At 41.1% G+C, this 23,056-nt stretch overlaps 1 protein-coding gene across 1 annotated transcript in view; it reads right to left on the reverse strand.

The window, feature by feature from the left end:
- cacna1ea (calcium channel, voltage-dependent, R type, alpha 1E subunit a) overlaps window positions 1–23,056 on the reverse strand; it is a gene marked incomplete at its 5' end in the record, with an annotated part of 146,325 nt that overhangs the window by 97,038 nt on the left and 26,231 nt on the right. Inside the window, one exon of the mRNA XM_083766471.1 lies at window positions 9,527–9,804. Within this exon, the coding sequence (XP_083622597.1) occupies window positions 9,527–9,804 (278 nt within the window). The remainder of the gene's footprint in view (window positions 1–9,526; window positions 9,805–23,056) is intronic.

Below are 23,056 nucleotides of genomic sequence, written 5' to 3' on the forward strand. Positions count from 1 at the left end.
ACGCGGTGCTTGGGTAATAATTTACTGAGGTGACTGACTGACTAGTTAACATCCACATCCGAGTTCAGAGCGTGCAGCATCGTTCTGAGCGTGCAGCATCATTCAGAGCGCGCAGCATCGTATCGTTCAGAGCGTGCAGCATCGTATCATTCAGAGCGTGCAGCATCGTTGAGCTTTTATACTTGATGAAGTATAAAGGCTTTATTAGAGACAGGAAGGGAGGGAGGGGGGAGAAAGAAAACAAGAGAGGACATGAAGACATAAGTAGGCTGGAGAGAGGTATCCACGGCAACGGGCTTCACTCCCATGTGCAGCCAAAAGCCAATGTTACAAGATGGTTACTGGGCAGCTGAACAAACACTGGATCCTACACATAACTGCCCCCGCACACACACACACACACACACGCACACACACACACAAACACTGACGCACGCACGCACACATGCACGTAGGCCTACCCCTTAAATAAAATTGCTCTTTCACTTTGTGATCATGTGAAACACGGCCAAAACAATAACACTGATTTAGACACCCACATATTTCTTCTATGCCTATACTGTATAAGCTAACTGCCTGTCATAATTTCACCCAGTCATAATTTCACCCCCCTCCTTATCTAGACTAATTATTGGACAGTATTAGGATGTTGATATTCATTTTGATCATCCTTAGGGCCCCAAATCACGCCTTAGAAAGCATTAGTATCTATTTCAACACAAAGGGGTTGTTATATATTTTGACAGCAGCAACTGCCTGTCATAATTTCACCCCCCTCCCTATCAAAGTATTGGACAGTATTAAGATGTTGATATTGATTTTGTAATCATCTTTAGGGCCCCAAATCATACCCTAGGAAGCACTAGTGTCTATTTAAAACACAGAGGTTTTTTGAGAGTATATTTGGTCATACAGAGTCATATTTGGACAGCAGAAACTGCGTGTCATAATTTGCAACAAGGCAACTCGTTAGTGTGAGTGTGTCTCTAGTCTCTGTGCCTAACACAAGTGATTGAGTTCAACCTGTGCAATACATTATGGGTTTCTGCATACTTTGCATGTGTGCATTTTCACTACCAGCTAGCCTAAGCCTACCAATTTTGTTTATTTTACAGCATTTTTTACTTGAATGTATTGTTCTGGTAACTGAGTGAGAAAAAGTAACTGAGTGTCAGACTCAGTCAGAAGTTAAAACGTTTTGTACAATAAGCTGTTTTAAGAAATGTACTCTGCTTTCATGCCACAAGACTGGAGTACCGGTAGATCATGATGAAATCCTACTGTATGTATTGAATCGAGAATCATTTTGAATCTGGAAAAAAAAATGCCTTTGGATTGAGAATCGAGTTGAATCGAATCGTGACCCCAAGAATCGGAATCGAATTGTGGGACACCCAAAGATTCACAGCCCTAATAATAAAGTTTATAATGTGTTATGATTAAGCTTTTAAAGTATAATGATTATTTATCATCGTTTATATATAATTATACATGTTTATGAAAAGATTATAATATCTTATAAGTGCGTGCGTGCGTGCGTGCCACGGTGGCGTCTGTGACTCACAGTGACGACGGCGTGCTGCCTCACTCCTCAAACACCCGTGTAAAAATAGACACAGAGATGGGAGTGTGATACGCTGTGCATCTGTGAGCGTGTCAGGGCCCAGATTAGACTCAAGCCCCTGTGATTATTATTACACCGGGTGAAGATACAAGTTAATCACAAGGCATCTGGGACCTGGTTTGGTTGTGAATCTGTGAAGCGTATGCACGTGTCTGGATACGCGTGCGTGTGTCTGGCTGTCTGCATACGTGTACGACTGTGCGTTTGCGTGAGAGTGTCTGCGTGAACAGGAGGGAGGGTAGGTGGTGGGTCAGGTGAGAGTGTGAATCTACAAAGGGTGGGACTATACACAAACATAAATGAAAGCCAGTAGGCTCCAGCTGGACATGTGTTAAAAACACATGTTGTTTGAAAATATCCGAACTACAAGCTCACAACACATTGCACAACACAATGAGTTCATAGATGTGCTACTTTTAATACTTGTTAGAAAAATCTTAAAAATGTTCGCCTAGGTAGAAAGTGGTTAAGCCTGGAGTAAGATTCATGCATCCATAGATGCATTTCTGTGTTAGTGAAATAATTAACAGAGAAAGGGGTAAATGCAAAGTATCAATGAATCTCAGAAGATGAGTATTACAAAAGGAGTCTGGCAGAGTAAGGTGTGAAAATTACTTCACATCAGCAGGTGTGTGCACTGTACTGAATTCACTTACAAGCATACAAGCTGTCTGTTGAAGCACAGGACATGACTGGCTCAGTCCTTCCCACCTCCACAGCTGACCTGCCAGCCTGAGACATCGACTCAAATATTATATGTTTGATGTTTGACATCAAACATTATGGATATGTAGAGAAACTGGAGATGTGTTCAGGGTTCACTCAGGCCTGCTGATATGTAGTAGCAGTGGTAGCATGGCATTGGTACGACCTCCCATTAGTTTGACCATTACTAACCTTACTAACCCTATCTCTAACCCTAACCCAGGGGTCGGCAACCCAAGATGTTGAATGAGCCATTTTCGACCAAAAACAATTATTCAAAATCTACCTGGAGACGCAAAAAAAAATTAAGCCTTAAAATGCTTATATAATGAAGACAACAGGGCTGCAAGTAGATATTTGCGAACGCAGTGAGCCACTTACTATGACAGCAAGGGCTGAATGTCTGTGTGTGTGTGTGTCCCGCTGTTACACCACCCGCCCGCCACCAGAGGGCGCAGCTGTAGCACACACACACACACACACACACACACACACACACACACACACACACACACAAGCTGCGTTCGCTTCCCGCGTTTGCGCATCTTACTTGTAGCCTATCTATCAAAATAAAAAGTGCGCTATGGTTTAAGCCCGTTCGGAAATAGCGCACTGAGCGCACTGTGCAATGCAAACTAATAGGCGAGTGCGCTCCCGCGGTGCGCATTTCCGAACGCAGTCAACGCACCCTCCATTATTATGCCATGTTCTTTGCATTGTGTTCTTATACCCGTTTAATGTGATTTCTGTGTGTGGACATCGCTGGAGAGCTTCTCAACATTGGGCACGTAAAATGTCACTTTAATCTTCACACACGATTGCAAGCTCTCATCGGTGAGGCGTGTGCGGTATTTGGATTTAATGTAGTTCATGTTTGAGAATATCTGCTCACAAAAGTACGTTGATCCAAAGATGGATAATACTCCAAATGCGAGTTTCTTCATGTTCACATAATTGTCTGGAAGAGCATTCCATGTTTTCCACACAAGTGTGTGGGAAGGCAGAAGGGAGCAAACTTTTAAGAAGTGGATCGCAGCTTTAAACTCCACCACTGCTGGCTGCTGCTTTGCTGTTTCGTTGCAACCCGGGAGATAATAAAACGTCTATATGACTCCTTCATATAGTCACCGTCTGTGAACGGCTTGCCACGTTTTATTTATTGTTTGATAGTTTGTCACTGCAGATTTAGCCATGGTGCGTCATGCAACTGCACCCTGTTTTACGCAATCGCTACATTTACATTGTAAACGTGTACATAAACATTCAGATTCCAAATATAAAGTACTCGCCACATGTGCCACGGGTGTTAGAATGTTGCTGGTACAGCGATTAGCATTGCTGCATCCCGCGTTGTTTAATAAAAAGCATTTTTATCCGAGCTGTTATTTTGCCATTGGCTTTCAACTACGCGCCCCCACCCGGTGTGCAACTGTTTCCCAACCCCGTTTGAGAAAAGGGTGCTCGGATAAAAATGCTTTTTATTAAACAACGCGGGATGCAGCAATGCTAATCGCTGTACCAGCAAATTTCTAACTCCCGTGGCACATGTGTCGAGGACTTTATATTTTAAATCGGAATGTTTATGGACTGCGATTGCGTAAAACAGGCTGCTGTTGCGTCATGACTGACAGTCATGTTTCAGGGCTATAGCCTACTGCAGATTAAGCATACAGGCAATCCATCATAATATTTATTCTACACATTTTTACAAAATTGGGAAACTTAAGAATGTTTCTGTCACGTTTGGCCTCCTACAGAAACCTTAATTAAAAATAAAAATGTGAAAAAATAAACATTATACATTTTCATAGATTTTTTTGTAATGCTACAGGGAGCCACTAGGGGAGTGCTCAAGAGCCGCAAGCGGCTCTTGAGCCGCCGGTTGCCGACCCCTGCCCTAACCTAAACCGCAAGCACGTGAGCAGCGCATGTTCGCCAACCTAAATGCATGTTCGCCAACCTTAGTGTGTGTTTGCCAACCACAATTTTTGCTAAGGACGTGTATACACGTCTTTTCTAATCAAACCGCAGGAGGCCTTGCACGTGTGTACAGTACACGTCATTAGGGCTTTTTTATTGATATAAAACCAAAAATAAAAAAATTATATATCGAATATAAACGCTTCTATCGAGAGACTTTAGCGTGACCAGTGTGAGGTAAAAATGGAAGATTATGCCTCCCGGTATTTGGGGGGAACGGAATGGGGGGACCTTTCAGAGTAAAATCTGCCATATCTGCTGGCACTCTAGCACCTACGTATATTTTGAAATATGCTGGCGGATCCGTTTTAACAGGGCATTGTTGGCTAAGCGCCATATATCCTCTCACAAGAGAAATACATAGAAATGATGTGACTAAAACAAACCTTCCAACATGTGCGTGGAATGGTTAACACAAACAATGCAATAATCAATTATTCAGAGGTGTACCTGCCAAGTGGGAAGCTTCCTGCTGCAGCGGTCCCCCCTAGTGGGGATCAAACCGCAGAAGCAGCTGCCAGCCCTCCACAGGCCCACCACACTCAGCCTGAGTTGTGTGCTTCATTAGCCCTGCCTTTTGCCTTCCAGCCCCCGGCCAGCCTTCCCTCGACTATCACCACAGGTAGGCAGGCAGGCAGGCAGACTCACACACTTATGCACGTGTGTGCTTGCACACAATAGCTTGCACACACCCACAGATATACACATGCATATCGTCGCTGACTTGCTGTTGGGCAGAAAGTAGAAACCCATCCAAAACTGTACATTTTCAGGAAATAACCTGTGTTTCTTCCAATGGATCCAATGTTCAAGTTCAAGCAGTTAATACTTCTCATTGGTTCAATATTTATAATATCCACAGACAGACTTTAGTCATTTCGTCGCTCCTATATTGAGCATGTCATCGCAAAATGAATGTATGGAAAAATAATAATAATATATATAATAATTAAAGAACAATATGGAGATACAATTTTTGCACAAATATACTGTAAAATCCTGATTATTAACTCTCAGGGTCACAAATGGATAAATGAACACTGAGAAAGTTTTACTGTGTATGCAAATATCTCACAACTAGTCAGGTTAAACTTTAGCCTAGCATGGCCAGACACTGCGTAGACTTTACAGTAGTCTACGCAGATATTGTGGAACATGCATTTCCAAGAGGCAAAAAATGCCTGCCCAATATTTGCATACTGAGCCCTGATTGGTGCCCCACAACTTCGGGGGCCAGGGAAATCCAATCACAACCGAGCAGCACCAGACTAAATCTGCTATGGGCTATTTGGTCTGGCAGATTGGTGACAGTACTTCATTAGACACCCTAGGGTCGTTTTTATGTGCAATGGTGTATTAACTTTGTATTTAGGGTTTCTTCCTGGAGGCTGAACCCTTGACAGGGTGATTTTAACAAATACTCCTTATATTATAATAATACCTGATGATCATGTTTTAGGGTTGAAAAAAATCAAGGCACTCCATCTTTAAAATGTAATAATTGAGTGCACACACAAAATCCTCCCCACACATACAGCTACAGTACATTACACTGCATGAATAAAGCTAGAAGGTCCTGGGTTCAATTCCCGCTGGGGACACTGTGGGCGCTGGGGGACTGCCGAAAGTATAATTATAACTCAATGGCTCGAACGAGCGGAAGTTTAGCCTAGCCTAGCCCCGGACCTCAAAATGCACGTGACGTCATGAACGTCCGTCCACTTCCATTAAAGTGCTGCAATTCCACATTTCGCCAGTAGGTAGTGGCATCTTCAACATTGGATAGCCTTACTGGGGGCTTGGCCCAACCACCTGCTAAGGAACACTCCTCTCAAAACCATAATGGGAAACAATATGAAATAAAGTCTGTGTGTGACTTATGACTTGATATGATGCCATGTGACACACCAATCGGACGTCATTGTTTATCATGCCTGTTAATGACTGTTAATCGGATACAGTTGAGCTCATTAGACGTAATAGGACACTCCCTCCAGAACAACACATTAACCTGGGGTTATCTAGTTTGGCTACTTTCCTTCTGGTGACCCACAAGAAAATTCACTCGGACAGCCTTCAGTTTACTGATGTCCATCCAACAGAATCAGAAGAAAATCACAATCGAACTATAAATGCAACAAGTCTCCACGTAATCCATGTAACTCGAGAACCGTTCGCCCCACTGACTTCAAATTCGACACACGCGTTCCACACCCCCACAAGGAAGGGCAGTGTGCCCGATGTCGAGTCGGTCGGACCCACGGTTGTCCAGAACTGCCACAAAAGGCCTGGACAGGGCCCCTGCCCAGTGTCCATATATGGAGCTGGACTGTTCTGACATAATTCTGACTAGAGATATGGAGAATAGACTCCATTTTTGGGCATGCCTGACAAAGAACTCAATATATGGGCATAAACTGGACACAGACTATCTGGGTAGGGCATTCATTTCCAACTTGCATCGTTCCAAGTAGGCCAGTGCCCAACAGGCAACGCTGTAGAAGCTCCAATGGGCACCGCCGCACCGCTCTAGTCAACAGTAATCATTCCAAAAATGTCTTACTGGAATGAATATATTGTCCTTTTAACCAATCTGTATTGTAGAGTATGTTAATACAATACATCTAGCTACTTTTCCAATGAGAAATTTCAATCCTGGAGTTGGGTAGGACACTGACTGGTAAACAATGTCAATAAAGCAGAAAGCGCACTATATGGGATACTAGATGCACCACCATCTTTAGTTTGTAATTCAGAATTTTTTGCAATTACCTCCTTCCATCAGTAGGGGGAGTATGAATTTCAATTTAATCAAAGTAATAATGAATTGGGGAGAATGGGGAGACATTCACTTTTCAGTGCATGGACTTATGGATTTCAGTCATGGACTTACAGAACTCCATAATGCAAGATTACATTACAGAAAATATGAATAATGATAAGGGGAAAAATGTGTAAGGTCTCTAATTTCATTAGGACAATATCAGTCACCAGAAGCAGGGACTTGTGAATTCCCCTTCAAGCTCTTTTGTGGTCTGATTTAACCACACACTGTATTTTATCAATACATTTTCCACACAATTATGTTATTTGTTTCTTACCCAAATTGTGATTATGTCTTAGCAATATTACTGGAAATGATTCAACCTTCTCTAGAGACTAAATAACACTAATAATCTGGAAAACTACACCTCAACACAAACGCACTGAAACTCCTTTTCTATCTAACTGGCAATTGAGATTAAATGAATGAACAAAGACTAGGAAAACAACAACAATAGACACTGACAGATAATAGAGGCAGATAAATTCTGTTTGCAGAAGGCCAGTCACTCGGAAAGACACTGAATGGAGCAGAACAATGGCAGAGAAGAGACCACACCTGGATAGCACCTGGTGAGCTGCACTACAAGAACACATAGACTAGACTTATGGACATTGTGTGTGTATGTGTGTGTGTGTGTGTGTGTGTGTGTGTGTGTGTGTGTGTGTGTTTATGTGTGTTTATGTGTGTGTGTGTGTGTGTGTGTGTGTGTGTGTGTGTGTGTGTGTGTGTGTGTGTGTGTGTGTGTGTGTTTATGTGTGTGTGTGTGTGTGTGTGTGTGTGTGTGTGTGTGTGTGTGTGTGTGTGTGTGTGTGTGTGTGCGTGCGTGCGTGCGTGCGTGCGTGCGTGCGTGCGTGCGTGCGTGCGTGCGTGCGTGCGTGCATGAGTGTGTGTGTGGGTGGTTGTCCTTAGCAAGATACGTGATTGGAAAATGTTTTTCACTTTCAACGTCTTCAAAAAAGTCCTTACATATTGGCATGGGGCCAATGCGTGTAAGTGAAAAGAAAAAGATGCCATTGTTGTATTAAATGGGGTTTGATTTCAAATCCATTGACAGAGCTTGGGAAAGTAAGGGCACACAGAGGTTAGACACGATATTGTAAATGCAGGAATTAATCAGTCTACACGTTGAAACACATGTCCCGATAGTTTTAGGATTAGGAAAAGTGCCCCTCACTTCACATGAGTGTGTTTTTTTTTTTTACAGCATGACACCGAAGGGTTCAACCGCCCCAAATATGGAGTTCCACTGAGCTCTGCACTGACCTCCAAATACTGAATACACATGAAAGTCACCATAATTAGACCCTGTCTTGTTATTGCTCAGTTTTGAGGTTGCTGTAGAATTTCAGTGTTGTTAACTATAGATTCTACACATCATCACTGCTGCTGGTACAGAGTAGGCTATTCTTTCTGTACCAGTGGCAGTCCTATACTTTTCTGTGTAGGCCATACACAGACAGACAAATCCTCACTGTTTGTGTATGTATTTGCAACTGATCTGTAAAATCTCGTAATTAGATACTCAGAACTTAGGACTTTATGTGGTACAAAGTGTACAGTACCTTGTCCAACAGGTCCTGCTCACTTCCAACACAATTCAATTCAAGCTAAATGTGTAAGAAAATTTTAAAAGGCCAACATCAGAAATTGTCACTCCAGCGATAAAATGTGTGTGTGTGTGTGTGTGTGTGTGTGTGTGTGTGTGTGTGTGTGTGTGTGTGTGTGTGTGTGTGTGTGTGTGTGTGTGTGTGTGTGCGCGCTATCCATGGTGCTGAATTGATCCTTTGGCACTACAACTAAAGCATTTCAAAGAGCAACTGCAAGTAAAAACTGACTGGAAAGGACAATTTGCCTGCTTAAACATATTACACAACTTGTCTACCGACATGTAATCTCTCAAGACAGATTCAGTTCAGCAGCTAGACATGCGTTCCTAGATTGGCTAAGGTAGTTCTCAACAGGGGTCCCGATACCCCCATGCAGGGGTAGCCTAATTGTTGGACTCCCAGGGGGTCCTCAGCAAAATGGTTAGGGACTCATTATTAGAAAGGTGTTAGGAACCATTATGGACCCTTGCAGGTGACCCAGTAACTGAGTGTAGTGTACCAATGGAACCAATAGGACCCCGTGTCCATTTGGTTCCCTTTTGTACACTCCCAAGAGTTGCATTAACACTAAAGGATTAGGATTTTACAGTGTAAATTGAGAGATTTAAAAAACTAAAACTAAAAAGTCTCAAATGGGTGTCTGTGCCCTAAATGCATAATGAATTGAACGGGGTTCCTTGAAATAATTTAAATGGTTGAGAACCAGAGCCATAAAGGATCAAGCTTTATTGTGTGTCATCTTACCCATTATTGCCACTTTACAGTAGTATGACCAGCCCAAACGAAAAGGATATGGCCACTCCGTAATTTTCTTAGCGTACTTCCTGATCACGTTGTCCTCCCCGAAGATGAAGAGGGACCTGTTGACGGTGAAACAGTTCTGTCTGACGGGGATGGGGTTGTACAGGGCCATGGTGCGGGCACGCTGCGCTTTGGTCTGCTTGAAGGCTGGGGAGATGCCACCTGTGGACACCGCTGCTCCATCGCGGTTCCGGTTGCGCTCAGAACCCCCATCCGTGGAGCCGAGCATGGCCGGAACGTCCTCTCCGAACCGAGCCATTCTGCCCAAAAGCAAACGAAAAGGGATGGAGGAAGAGAGAGAGAGAGAGAGAGAGAGAGAGAGAGAGAAGGGGCGCAGTTAGGTCCTATAGCAGGGCGCGGCACGTGCTCGGTTTGTTGTTTGACATCAATTTGGGGAAATCCTGTCTTAACTGAATCATTCGTACATTTTGTTAAAACAATGGCTGTGTCCAGTTGTTTCACTCTGTAGCTGTGTCCAGCGTTTCGCGTCCTCAACGAGGAGCGAAGACTACACGTCGCACGGGTTCCCTCCAAGTGCGTTGTGCGTAAACCAAGACGCGAAAAACAATTACGTTTCGTAGCCTACAATTTAATACTCCAGACAGTCTTAAATGAAACCCAACGACCGTGAGATCAGAATCGATTTGTATGATCCATCGCGCAGCGCTGCATTGTATCCATCCATTCTACTTGTAACATCCGCAACAGGTCAATGTCTTCAGAACAGTTGTTCCCTCTCCCGACCCCGAGCCGTAGAATACTCACTCGTTCTAAAATATCTGGGCACTTCACTTCTACCGATCCTTTCTCTTCTTTTCCTTAGTTTGATCCCTGCAGAGAGCAGACAACACAGCGATCAGTATATTCAGTAGTAGGCTACGTACCGCGTGAACGGAACGCACGAGGAAAAACTTTTCGCCTTTTCAACAATTGTTTTCTTCCTTTCTTTCTTTCGTAGGCCTAATTCTCAAATCAATGATGAACATTAAACCGGTTGTTCACTAAAATCACACGGGCGAAAAGAACAGCTGCGGAGGAGCGAAGCATCTCTCTCTCCTCCGCTAAACTAAATTGACTAACTAAATGCATCCCCCAGCAATGCAGTGCCCACTGCACAGAACCATGGATTACGATTACGGAATGGAACGCCTCTCACCACGCATCCTTTAATTTTAGTTTTGGGGACCAACCAAACAACAAAAAACAGGGAGGAAGTGGAAAAAAAAGGAATCACATTAATCTTATTCGTGAGTTTGAAATGTAATCCTACACCTGCCATGTGAGGAACAACACAGGTGTTTCAATTTGTCTGATTGGCATACAAATTGAAACAGCTGTGTTTCACTTCACGGCTGGTGTAGGACCACATATGAAAGACATGAATTGTTTAGTGAATCGAACCCGAGTTGTTCTGTACTTGGATAGCTGTTTTGTTATGAGCTTGTAGATCTGCATATTTTTGGCTAATGTTCCCCTCCGGATTTGGATGCTGGGGTTCAAGTGGTTAATAACCTGAAATTCTAACTGAAAGTTAATATAGCATGTATATTGACCAATTATGCGCCAAGCCACATCCCCCAAGTGGGATATAAATAGAATAATCAATTAGCATCAAGGGGGAACCTTTTTAAATTGAGGCAGCTGCAGTCTGACATTTCCATGCCAACTTGTATCCAGCCCTGTCATATTTGGGGGCGAGCTACGTATTCAATTGTCACCAATGAAAATAGGGAAATAGTGTTTGCACAAAGCCACTAGAGAACAGAGAACTAGCCTAAAATGTAAGCAAATAATAGCTAATAATTGCAATGTTATTAAGTTTAGGTTCTGCTTTAATGGCAGGTGAAATTTCCAGGGGAAAGCTAACCAACCAAATAATACATTAGAAAAGCTGAAGTTAACAAATTCCTCATCATCAGAAATGTGAGAAAGCATCAAACAATAACTAGCCCTGTCTCAATTACATATTGTAATCATGCAGCTGATCTTAATTATTTGAGATAATCACAATTATTTTTGCATCATCATCATCATCATAATCGGTTCCATGTTGAAAGATGTTCATACATTTTCATTAAAAACTAAATATAGTTGAAATAGGCAAGCTTGAAAGTAGGCTATAACATTTTTAAATATATATATATACTGTATGTATTTGTTAACGAAGCCTAAAAGCCAAATATAATTTTTAATTTAATTTGTTCCAATCAATGTTCAATGTCAAAAACACAATTGAATTAATAATCCCAATTATTTTTATGACAATTATTCGTCAGCTATAATTTCATGATCGTGACACAAAAACTACAAAAGAATTCTCCAACACAATCCTAGAATTTCTTCATGAGAGTACACATTGGGGACACTGGCAGCACTGTTGAAGCACTATTCCGAGACTGATGGGTACTTAATGATGGTAGTAGTTATGATGGAGGCAGTGATCAACGGCGTGTGACATCAAACACATTAAAGCTCCGACAAAACGTCTGTATGGATGGTAAAAAATAGTACACAGAGAAGAAATCAATCAGGCGACAATATATATTTGAGATACCACAAACGTATTCAACAGTCAGCCTAATTAGAATCATAATTGGTATAAAAGAAAATCACAATTATGACACTTGTTTTGTGTTCTTCTATTCACAGATCAATGTGATAAAGAATATAACAGCTCTGTCGGGTGGAAACCTCATATGTCCAAAACTGTTACTTTTCAGGATCCAAATATAGCAAAAGTATCAGATCAGCAAATGTGGCGCCGAAGTGATGCTTTTGTGTGACACGTATAGGGTGTTCATTTTATGAGAAAACAAAATATGGAGATACAGTAAGAGGTTTCTGCCCGACAGCAACAATAATCTCAGCAACTACAAGTAGGTGATATCATGACTTTGAGGGAGGAATCGGAGGATAGCACAGCAGTCTTTTACTGGCTCAGATAAGACTTATTATTCAATGTAATTAACAGGGGGTGATTAGATAGCAACACAATGACAATCAAACAATAACTAGGCTCTTAGAAGTCGGATGCCTGATTTATACTTGCCGGTGTCTCACACTACAAATAGCAGATGTACTAAGATCGGCTATTTTCGGTGCAAGACATCGATGCACAACCAAGTACACCGTAAATCAGACTTGAGTCTGAGAAGCCTATTGGGTGCCTAAGTGGGCTCTTCTGATTTTGGAAAAATTTTTTGACAGCGAGAATTCAAATAATATGTTTTACATTGTGGATCTATGAGCAGCAGTGGCCTCCAGAGGCTCAAGAAGCCAGGTCTTTTGACATGCTTCTCACTCATCTCCTTACCATACCAGTCCTATACCATTTGCTGTATGCAAGATTTGTTCTCCGCATGTGACCCATCTGTGCTGTGCTTGGGAATCATTTGTAGTTGATCTAACACCCCAATCCAGCCATGGGTGGCAAACCTCGCACCGGAAGTTTGATGAAATGCATGGCAGTGAATGGAGCCGGCTGGACCAGCTCATGAAGAAACGCTATGAAAGCTTGCGACCTTTGTCATATAATAGGTTCAGAAATATAAAAGAATATATTTGGTTGACAGACAGGAAACGATGGACAGTCTTGCAATATACTTCAGATTTTGTGCTCTATAAAATTACACAGTGTACACATCAAAAAGCAACACAGCAGAAAACAATGTGTGTCGTGTGATATGTATTTTATTTTCCTGAGCCGAGTATTTTATAAAGGTCTCAATCGTTCAGAAATAGTGTTGGTACATAAGCTAAAGAAATGGCTCTCATAGACTCCAATGTTATTTCACCAAACTTCCGGTGTGAGTTAGACACCCCAGTGCAACGAATCTGGGGTGAACTGGATTTGTGGATCCGGATCCAGATCTTCAAATAATAAAATCAATAGGAAGTTAACATTTTTTTGGTGATGTTCTATAATCTATATTGTCTGAATCAACTTTGTTTGTGTTTATTTATGTAATAAAAGAGTGACTTTGAGAGCTGTTTCAGCGTAGGCTATAATGTAAGTCAATGAGGAGCATATTTTGAAAATTCTAATCACTGCAGCAATAATTTTTGATTTGTTGTCCACATTTGGAGTTATATCATTGCAAGGTAACTATACAACCCAAACCTTTACCAAAGTGGTCTTGCACTTTAATTATACTGTGATGGTTTTACAAGGATTGCGCTGCACGATGGCACTTTTAAACTGTGCAAGTAACTCAAATGAAGTACACATCATACACGTTGGGTTTTAAATGTTACTATAGCTATAGCCAAGAAACATCCCCAACTAAGATTACCAGACTCAACTCCCCATGCTATAAAGATAAAAATAGAATGTCTCAATGGGTCTACCTGACAAGCTTGTCTCTAAAACCTGGTCATTATCATACCCTGCTGTTTGGAGTTCTGGGGCTGAACGAACTTCTCTCAAATCTTTCCCACATTATAGTGTAGTGTGTTGCCACATGAACTTAATATCAATGACAGCTACTTTGTTTTCCCTAAAAGGGGATCTCGTTATTATTGGAAAGCAATATTATGGCCATACAACCCTGAATACGTCTGATCTCGTCCAGCCCAGGAAGCCACACAGGGTCAGGCCTGGATAGTATTTGGATGGGAGACCACATGGGATTACGCTTAAGGGCAGCTGTGGAGAAAGTCCCTTTGGTCCCCCCCTGACAGTCTATTACTATGAATATTATGTGTTGAAATGTCCATGAGCAAGACCCCTAACTGCTCCCCGGGTGCTGTATTAATAACGTGCGTGTGTGTCGTCCTATTTTTCCTAAAAGTCGTCCTATTTTTTCCTAAAAGTCGTCCTATTTTTTCCTAAAAGTCGTCCTATATTTTTCAACGCTCCATACGTCCCAGACTCTTCTCCCTTCTCTAAAACACCCTATTTTTCTCTAAAAGTCGTTCTATTTTTCCTAAAAAGTCGTCCTATTTTTCCTAAAAAGTCGTCCTATTTTTCCTAAAAGTCGTCCTATTTTTCATAAAAAGTCGTCCTATTTTTCATAAAAGTCATCCTATTTTTCCTAAAAGTCGTCCTATTTTTCCTAAAAATGCGTCCTATGCGCATGTGTGTGTGTGTCTCTGAAATCCACGTGCACTGCCCGGTGTCGAGTCAATCGGACCTACGGTCCAGAACCACCACAAAAGGCCTCTGCTCGGGCCAGACTCCATATTTGGGCATGCCTAACAAAGAACTCAATATATGGGCAGAAAAGGGGACACAGCTGACATCTCTTCTGACATCACGATGACTTGACTAGCTCAACAGAATGATACATTGGCTTCCCTGTCCAACTCAAATGATCTCTAGGTTTGGCGCCTACAAAATTAATTTCACTAAGTCTGAAGCCATGCCACTTGGTTCTCTCACATCCATACCAGACCTGTCCGAACCCTTCCCTTTTAAATGGTCACCTGCTGGTTTTGTTTATTTGGGAGTGACTATAACACCTGCTTATGAAGTCATGATACACTGTTCAAGGCCAACTTCCCTCCTCTTTTAGATAAAGGCAGACTTAGATCGTTGAGCCCCCTTACCCCTCTCTTGGCTAGGTAGGATAGCTCTTATCAAAATGAATATTCTCCCCAGAATACTTTATCCATTGCAAATGATTCCTGTATTGTTGACAAACAAGGTTATCAAGGTACTAGAAGGCTGGTTAAGTACTTTCATTTGGAATGGGAAGAAGCCTCGGCTGAAATTGGCCAAACTTCAAATGGATGGCGCAGATGGTGGTTTAGACCTGCCCAATATAAGGCATTACCAACTGGCCGGGCACCTCAGGGTGCTTACGAATTGGCTTAAATCGGATCCTTCCTCGATTTGGCTTGATATTGAATCTTCACAGTCCAAATGCCCTCTTTGGAATCTATTATTCATAAAGGACCTTAAGTCTATTAGGAAATTTTGTTCTAACCCCATCACTCTATGTTCAGTCAAAGCCTGGAGGTCTGTGCGTAATATTGAAGGCCGTGCTAAATTGACATCTCCCCTTACTCCAGTGGTAGGCAACCCTGACTTTAGGCCGGGACACTCAGATGCAGGCTTTAGGACCTGGCATGAGAAGGGCATTACCAAACTTGGAGACCTTTTTGATGGCCAGACCTTGAGGTCTTTCACACAATTGCAGCAGCGTCATGGGTTGCCAAAATCTGAATTCTTCAGATATTTACAAATTAGACATTTTATTACTGAGGACACTTCACTTTTAGCCAATAGTCCCGCTTCACAGGTAGAACGAGCCCTCTCTTTGCAATTATCTAAGAAACAAATTTCAATTTTGCTTTAAGTGCAAGTCAGAGATTGGTAATTACGTTCACTGTCTTTGGTCCTGTGTGAAGCTTCAGAACTATTGGTATGACATTGTATCAGAACTCTGTTATTTTTGGTGTCTCGATCGATTTAGATCTGTTGTGTCTTTTACTTGGTCTCCCGGATGATCATGTCATTGATGTCAAACATAAGAGGTTGTTCAACTTATTAACGTTTGCTGCTAGGAAGAATATTCTTTTGTTTTGGATCAAGGATGTTGCTCCATCAAAGAAATCATGGCATAACATTATAAGGACTGTATTCCTTGTGAATACATTACATGCATGTTGCATTCTAAATTGGACACTTTCTACAAAATTTGGGACCCTTATTTGAATCATAATTGGAACCACACTGTCTGCCACGATACTTGGAGGTTTTCCGTACCAACCTTAGATATCTTATATGCCAGCATTCTTCCCTAGTGGTTGCTCTGCTTTGGGGTGGGGGCTTGTCTGCCCTTTGGGTATGGGGGGGTGGTCGCCCGGGCAGGGGTCTCGATGCGTTGCGTCGGGGCCGCTTCTTGGGGCGGTGGCTCTGCCGCCTGGAGGGGGGTTGCCGCCTTTGAGTGGAGCATGCATGGGTCTGCTCTCGTTGTAATGATTTGGTGCCTATGATAACTATTGTCTGCCTTTTTAATATATGTATTTATGTACTGTATGGATGTATTTCCTGATTGGGAGTCTATCAAAATTCGAAAGCCACTTGTCATTATGGTTCATTGTCCTTGTCATGTCTTTGTATATTCAATCTTTTTATTTATAATAGTGTTGTGCCTGAGCTGTTTTTCTTTTCTTTTATTTTCTTTTATTTGTTATGATGTTCTTGTTGTATAATGTCTGTTTGTCTTTAAAAAACCAATAAATATACTTTATAAAAAAAAAGAATGATACATTGGCTAATAGATGCAGATCTATTTCATTTACAGATCACCTTTGTACAGGCCAATATGCCCAAAGCACGAGATGCACTCCTATAGCTTCGGATAACGCCGGCATGCCTAACAAAGAACTCCATATATGAACATAAAAGGGACACATACATAATAACTGGGTGGGGCATGCATTTCCAACTTGCATCGTTCCAAGTAGGCCAGTGCCCACGGGCACCGCTCTAGTTAAGAACATGGCTTGTGAACATGTTTTAGAGACAAGAAAAGTCAACTCACTCTTGCCACTCAGAGTGTGAGTACTTTTATTAGAGCATATCACAGTGACACCAGAGGAGTCAGAGTGCGGTGGTAACAAAAAGTTAAGTTTGTGAAATCATGGATGTCAAGTGAGGACAGTAATTTATAGCTTCACTGAAGAGGACCAATTCTGATAAGGCTTAACAACGGAACTTAAACAGATCACTGTAACCTGTGCAGTGCAGCACAAAGGCACTGACATCAGCTGGGAGGATGTGTGATGCTTGCTTGCCTAACTACAGCATAATATTTTTTTTCCTACCAGTCATCTTCACGCTAGTTTCCATGGCGACAAGACAACCACAAAGGTCTGATGCTGTCCTCCTGCGTAAGATACCTCATGCACTTTCTCTGCATGAACTGCACTGGCCTCTAGAAGTCAAGGATCTCATCCACAACAGTAATAGAACAATCAATCTCCACACCCTTAACCCTCAGAGTCATGAATTTAGATAGGCAACAAATTAAATAAATAGATAAATAGCCTCGAGTGGCAATTAATAAGGTCAATGCACAGAAGAAGAGAAGACTATAAGAAGATGATTAAGAGGAATATGATGAAGAAGATAAAGATGATAACATTCGGAAGAAGAAGAAAATTATGAAAAAATAATTTGATTCTGAGTGAGAACTTGCAACCTTACACACGATGGAGTGTCACATCTGTTGCAATATCACAAAATATCTAAAAGGGGTAGTTCACTCAAGAAATACTTATTTTCTCTCAATTACACAGAACAGAATACACACCCCATGAAGCCTTGAATTCATGGAGATGTGTTTTTGTTGCATTCCTATGGTCTTAATGTTCAAGAAAAACTTTTGCCATTAAATTATCTTTGACAGAAGCCTTGATCTATAAGATTACTATGCGTTGCAGTACGATACATGGTGAGCTTGTAGATCCACTGTTTTGGGGGCACAACACAGGTGTGCAACTAAATATAAATCAGGTAGGACTATAACTCCAACCATAATCCTGAACCTAATTTAACAATTTCTAATCTCTATGAGATTTTGTAAAAACTGTGTTTATGCTGGTGTTTATGCTGGTTGTTTTCCTTCTGGTCCCAGTCAGAGATCATCAAACAATAACTAGTCACACTCAGAGGCGTGAAAGACACCTATTATGAAAACAAAGGAAATACAACCCCCGCTATATGGCATAGGTGTCTGTAGGACTCTCTCTGAATGAGAGAGATACTCTTTAAGAGTTTTAACTTGACTTCAGTTCTATAAACTGTAGAACTGTATATAAGCCTACATCATTATTTTTGCTATGATTCCATTTTCTGTTTATTTGTAAAAAATCCAAATAAAGTACTGATCATAAAAAAGAAACACACTGACAGTCATTCTTCTAAAAGTATAGTCACATTTTGCCTTTCAATAATTGAAAGGCAACACAACAGACTACACTAGAGTGACACACACACACACACACACACACACACACACACACACACACACACACACACACACACACACACACACACACACACACACACACACACACACACACACACACATACACAAACACACACACGGCCTCGTGGAGAAAAAACATATTTGTACAGAATGTTAGGTACACACTTGACTATATATAATAATAATAATAATAATAATAATAATAACAACACATAAAAACATATAATGCATTATATTATTATATTATTATGAATCATTATATTTATAAAGCACTTTACATTCTTAATTTCTTTCGAATCAGAGTGCTACAGGGTTTAAAAGCATGGCATAAGAACAGCATATAGGCAACAAACAATGTAAATTACAGGACACAATTCTAGGCTAAACTAAAGGGTCAAGTTAACAAAAAAAATAGGTAAAGAAATGTAAGAGAATGCTTTGTTAAAAGACCATTTTATAAGCATCAGTGGACTGTGGTGCTCTCAGGTGTACGGGGAGGGAATTCCACAGACACAGGCCTGTCTAGCAGAAGGCCCTGTCGCCCATGGTGTGGAGCTTGGTGTTGGGGACAGGGAGAATATTCTATTCTCTTCTATTCTATTCTACATAATAACTCCACACCAGCCATGGACATGGAGCCTGTGGTAGCATTAAAGAAAGACACTTCAAAAAGACCCAGATAAACATCATGCTGGGTCAATGTACCACTGGGCAGGCTGGAGATTATTATTAAAATGTGAAATAAAAAGCAAAGTGTAAACACAGAAGGCTGGGGAATTAGGACGTAGAAACACACAAAGATCATCCAAGCTATTGATGTAGGGAGATGAAGGGGCTAGGCGAGGGGAATGCTCTATTTTTAGCTTCATTGAGATGGTAATGGATGCCACACGAGGAGTTGGCATGTGTGCACATACTGTATGTCCATCTGTGTTTGTATATTTGTCTTTGTGTGTTCTGTGCCTGTGCTTCTATGTCTGTGTTCCAAATATGTTTAGTACTGTACTGTACTGTATACCTAGCACAATAAAGTTAGTTTGAAGAGGCAGTAGAGATGCAGTATCATTATAATGAATATAGATAACACTGCTGTCATATGATTATGTGGCCTTGCTCACTGACCGCAGTAAACATTATGAGACTCACTCATTCACTCTTCAAAACAAAAGAAAAAAGAAAGGTAACTACTGTAGCAGACAGCAACCTTAATATAATTTAATTACATTGTCTGTCTGTCTGTCTGTCTGTCTGTCTGTCTGTCTGTCTGTCTGTCTGTCTGTCTGTCTCTCACTCTACCCACCCCCCCCCCCCCCCCCCACATCTCTCTCTCTCTGCCCAACCCAGATTCCTGTCTTGCACTGCGTTGTCTTCCTCACATTTGTTTCCTAGCAACCAAACTGGCATGGCCCCTATATATTCTCAGCCCCACAAAGCTGTCACCATAACCCTAGATTTTATGGAATAACCTATATAAATCATCACTCCCCACTGGGAGATGAATTATGTCTGGTGTCTATAGACAAATAACATGTTCTACCAGCAAGTTCCGCCATGTTACAGTATGGGATATAAAGAATAATATTAGATTGGTCAAAGCAACAGGTCATCACTTACAATCATCGTCCAAATAGAACACAACAAGACAAAACAAGACATGTTCCTCATCTTACCCAATATATTTTAGTGTGTTCAGCGTGAAGACAAATGCAATAATCTTATCTGAGAGGTTTTTTTCTCACAATTTTTCAATAACAGAAGTGACTCTGATCACTGTGGTGTGTGGTCAGTCTTGGATTACCGCTTTGAAATTGTGATCAAATAGACAAGCACCTAATATTTATTCAAACATGGTTCAAGTACGTAATTTTTTTGTAGTGTAATATTCTGTGGTGCTGCTCACTGCTCATCCGATTGCTAGATTATATAATTATTAATAGTTTGTAATGTACTGTATGTGTACACCATCATGTATTCAAACATGTCACATTGCAAACCCACTTTTTGTATTGTGCTGCTGTTTTTCTTGAGCAGTGTGAATGTAGCTTAATAGCCTATTTACAAAATCACTAGCATAATTATTTAGAGACTGTCTCCCTCTTGTGGCAAACAGAACATACTACAACGGTAATCTGCTGTTACCGGTATGTCTTTATTGAGTCAAAACTCAAAACACTACCCCAAAACAGAATTGTATCAGGATGACCAGGGGTTTTCAAAGAGTAAACCATGCCTCCCTGGTTGAGGCACCAAAGAAGATAGTTTAGCAGGAAAAGTTGTATAACCTATTTTAATCATTTAAACCATGGGCTAAACCTTTTTGTCTTAATCTTCAGTTACAAATCAAAAATAAGTTTAATTATGAAAGAATAATGCAGTTTATTTAATATAGTAGATTTAACATTTATTTCTGTATGTGGTCAAAGCATCTGTTTTGTACCCATAAAAAAGGGTTGTATCATGGCTACGAGCAGTGCAGCCTCTTTCTTTCTTTAGGTACTGTATGTCGTATGTGGGCCCTGATCACCACATACCCAGATGGGCCTTAAGTTTAATACAGAACATTGGGAACCCCTGATTTACACAACAGCGATGATAGCTAGGTCAGCTGCAGCACCCCTTGGTGGAAACCCATAGTCATTTACAAGAAAAATATGTGGAATACTTCCAAGCTAGTCTTAAATATAAGGCACTGTCAAAAGACATTGATGACGCAATTAGCTTGGTGGGCTAGCTTTAAAGGGCTCTTATGAAGTTGCATTTGGCCTTCTCAATATATGTACGTATACGTGTATTTGGCCTACCCCTGATTTAAACCTTATATATTTTATTAACCTGGATCCCCCCTCTTTGGTGAAGAGCCACATAATGCTTGCCGTACTGTGTGACGCATTGTGCTATTTAATAGGCAAATTTTCATATTTGCCTATTAAGATATGCCCAAACAAGGGATGCTAAGATTCATGGGGTTAAGGACCCTTACATCTAGTTCAATACTGTAAATGTAATGTTGCCACAGTCAACTACAACTACAACTATTCTCTTAATTCTTAATTAGTATATCAGAATCAGTATTTTAGCCCTTTAAAACTGGGAAAGTATCATTTGAAAACCTTTTAAAAATGTAGCATTTTCGACGATAACTGGGGGGAGGGATGGGGTGAGGGAGGAAAAAAAATGGTATGTTCAAACTGTACTAAATTGTTGAAAAACCTATTACCAATAAACATATAAAAAAATTAAAAAAGCATTTTCTTAACAAAAATCTTCTCTTCTGGGGGGTCCCTGGCACAAAACATTTTCAGATGATGGTCTGTGGCCAAATAGATATTTTGGGGGGTCCTTGCCACAAAAAAGTTTGAGAACTAATGATTTAGAAGGCATTTGTAGAAAGGGCCTCAGGTCTTTATAGGTTCATACTTCATATAAAGTGAAGTACATTTTTGACAGGAAGCCAAGCTATAGCTGCTGTCATACCTTGCCATACACAATTTATGCCCCTGCGAAAAGACCAAAGTAAACAGAGCTTGCTGATGTAAAAGAGGAAAAAAAGGGAAAAGGGAGGAATAATCAAAAATGTCATGAATAACGAATTGTGGTGAGTTACGCATTGCTCACTACAGTTGTTCAGCACCAGTGGAGCTGCCATTTACTTTTTAAATTAAACCATCCATCTGTGCATATCTATCTGAGTCAATATTAATGTGAAAATGAAAGGAACATTAATCCTGGCATTGCCACAGATCATTAACTTGCAGAGTGAGTACCCAGTCCACAGAACTTGTAGAGTGGACTGTACATTTACCACAGCACTGGCAGGCAATTCACCTGCAGATGTTTGGTACTGTACTGTGGCTGGTCTAACCATGGATGACCCTGAGGCCTGTATACAGGCAGATCCTCATGTGTACTCAAAGTTGAAGAAACACTCAGGATTTGACATGGCATCAGCTAGCACCATGCACCAGTTGTGAATGATGCACAGAGCAAGATGCAAACAAGGGTTGTGCTGTTTTAACAGCTGTTTCAACCCATTGTAGAGCCTTAATGAATTTGTGGTTGTGAGTCACCATCTTAACAACGGTGTCCACATGATGTGACCAGCTCAGGTCCTTGTCTTACCTCAATTGTAAATTGTACATACAGACTGTACAGTATATATACTACAGGTACAGAGATTCTTCATCCGAGTCTGCGTCAGTGAAGACTTTCAGTCTGATTATGTACGATGAGTTCCTCCAAAACTGGATGTGAGTGTATGGGCACAGAAGCACTCAACAATAATGCCTGTAATGATAGTCTGATAGATAATCTGTTATCCTGATAAGACCACATTCAATTTGTCTGCAAAAAGCCACAACAAAGCATACATCTTCTCTGCTGCCTTAGGTCTTTTGGGGACAGAGAAATTCTTGGTCAGAAGCATCACAGTATATTTCTGGGCAGTCCATCCGCCCGTCCCAACCTTGTGAACACGATAGCTCAAGAACGCCTTGAGTGAATTTTATGCCATTTGGCACAAACATCCAATTGGACTCAAGGATGAACTGTTTAGAAGTAATTATTATTATATTGA

Source organism: Protomyctophum parallelum (genome assembly GCF_964188405.1).
Source record: "Protomyctophum parallelum genome assembly, chromosome: 6".
NCBI classification, from domain to species: domain Eukaryota; kingdom Metazoa; phylum Chordata; class Actinopteri; order Myctophiformes; family Myctophidae; genus Protomyctophum; species Protomyctophum parallelum.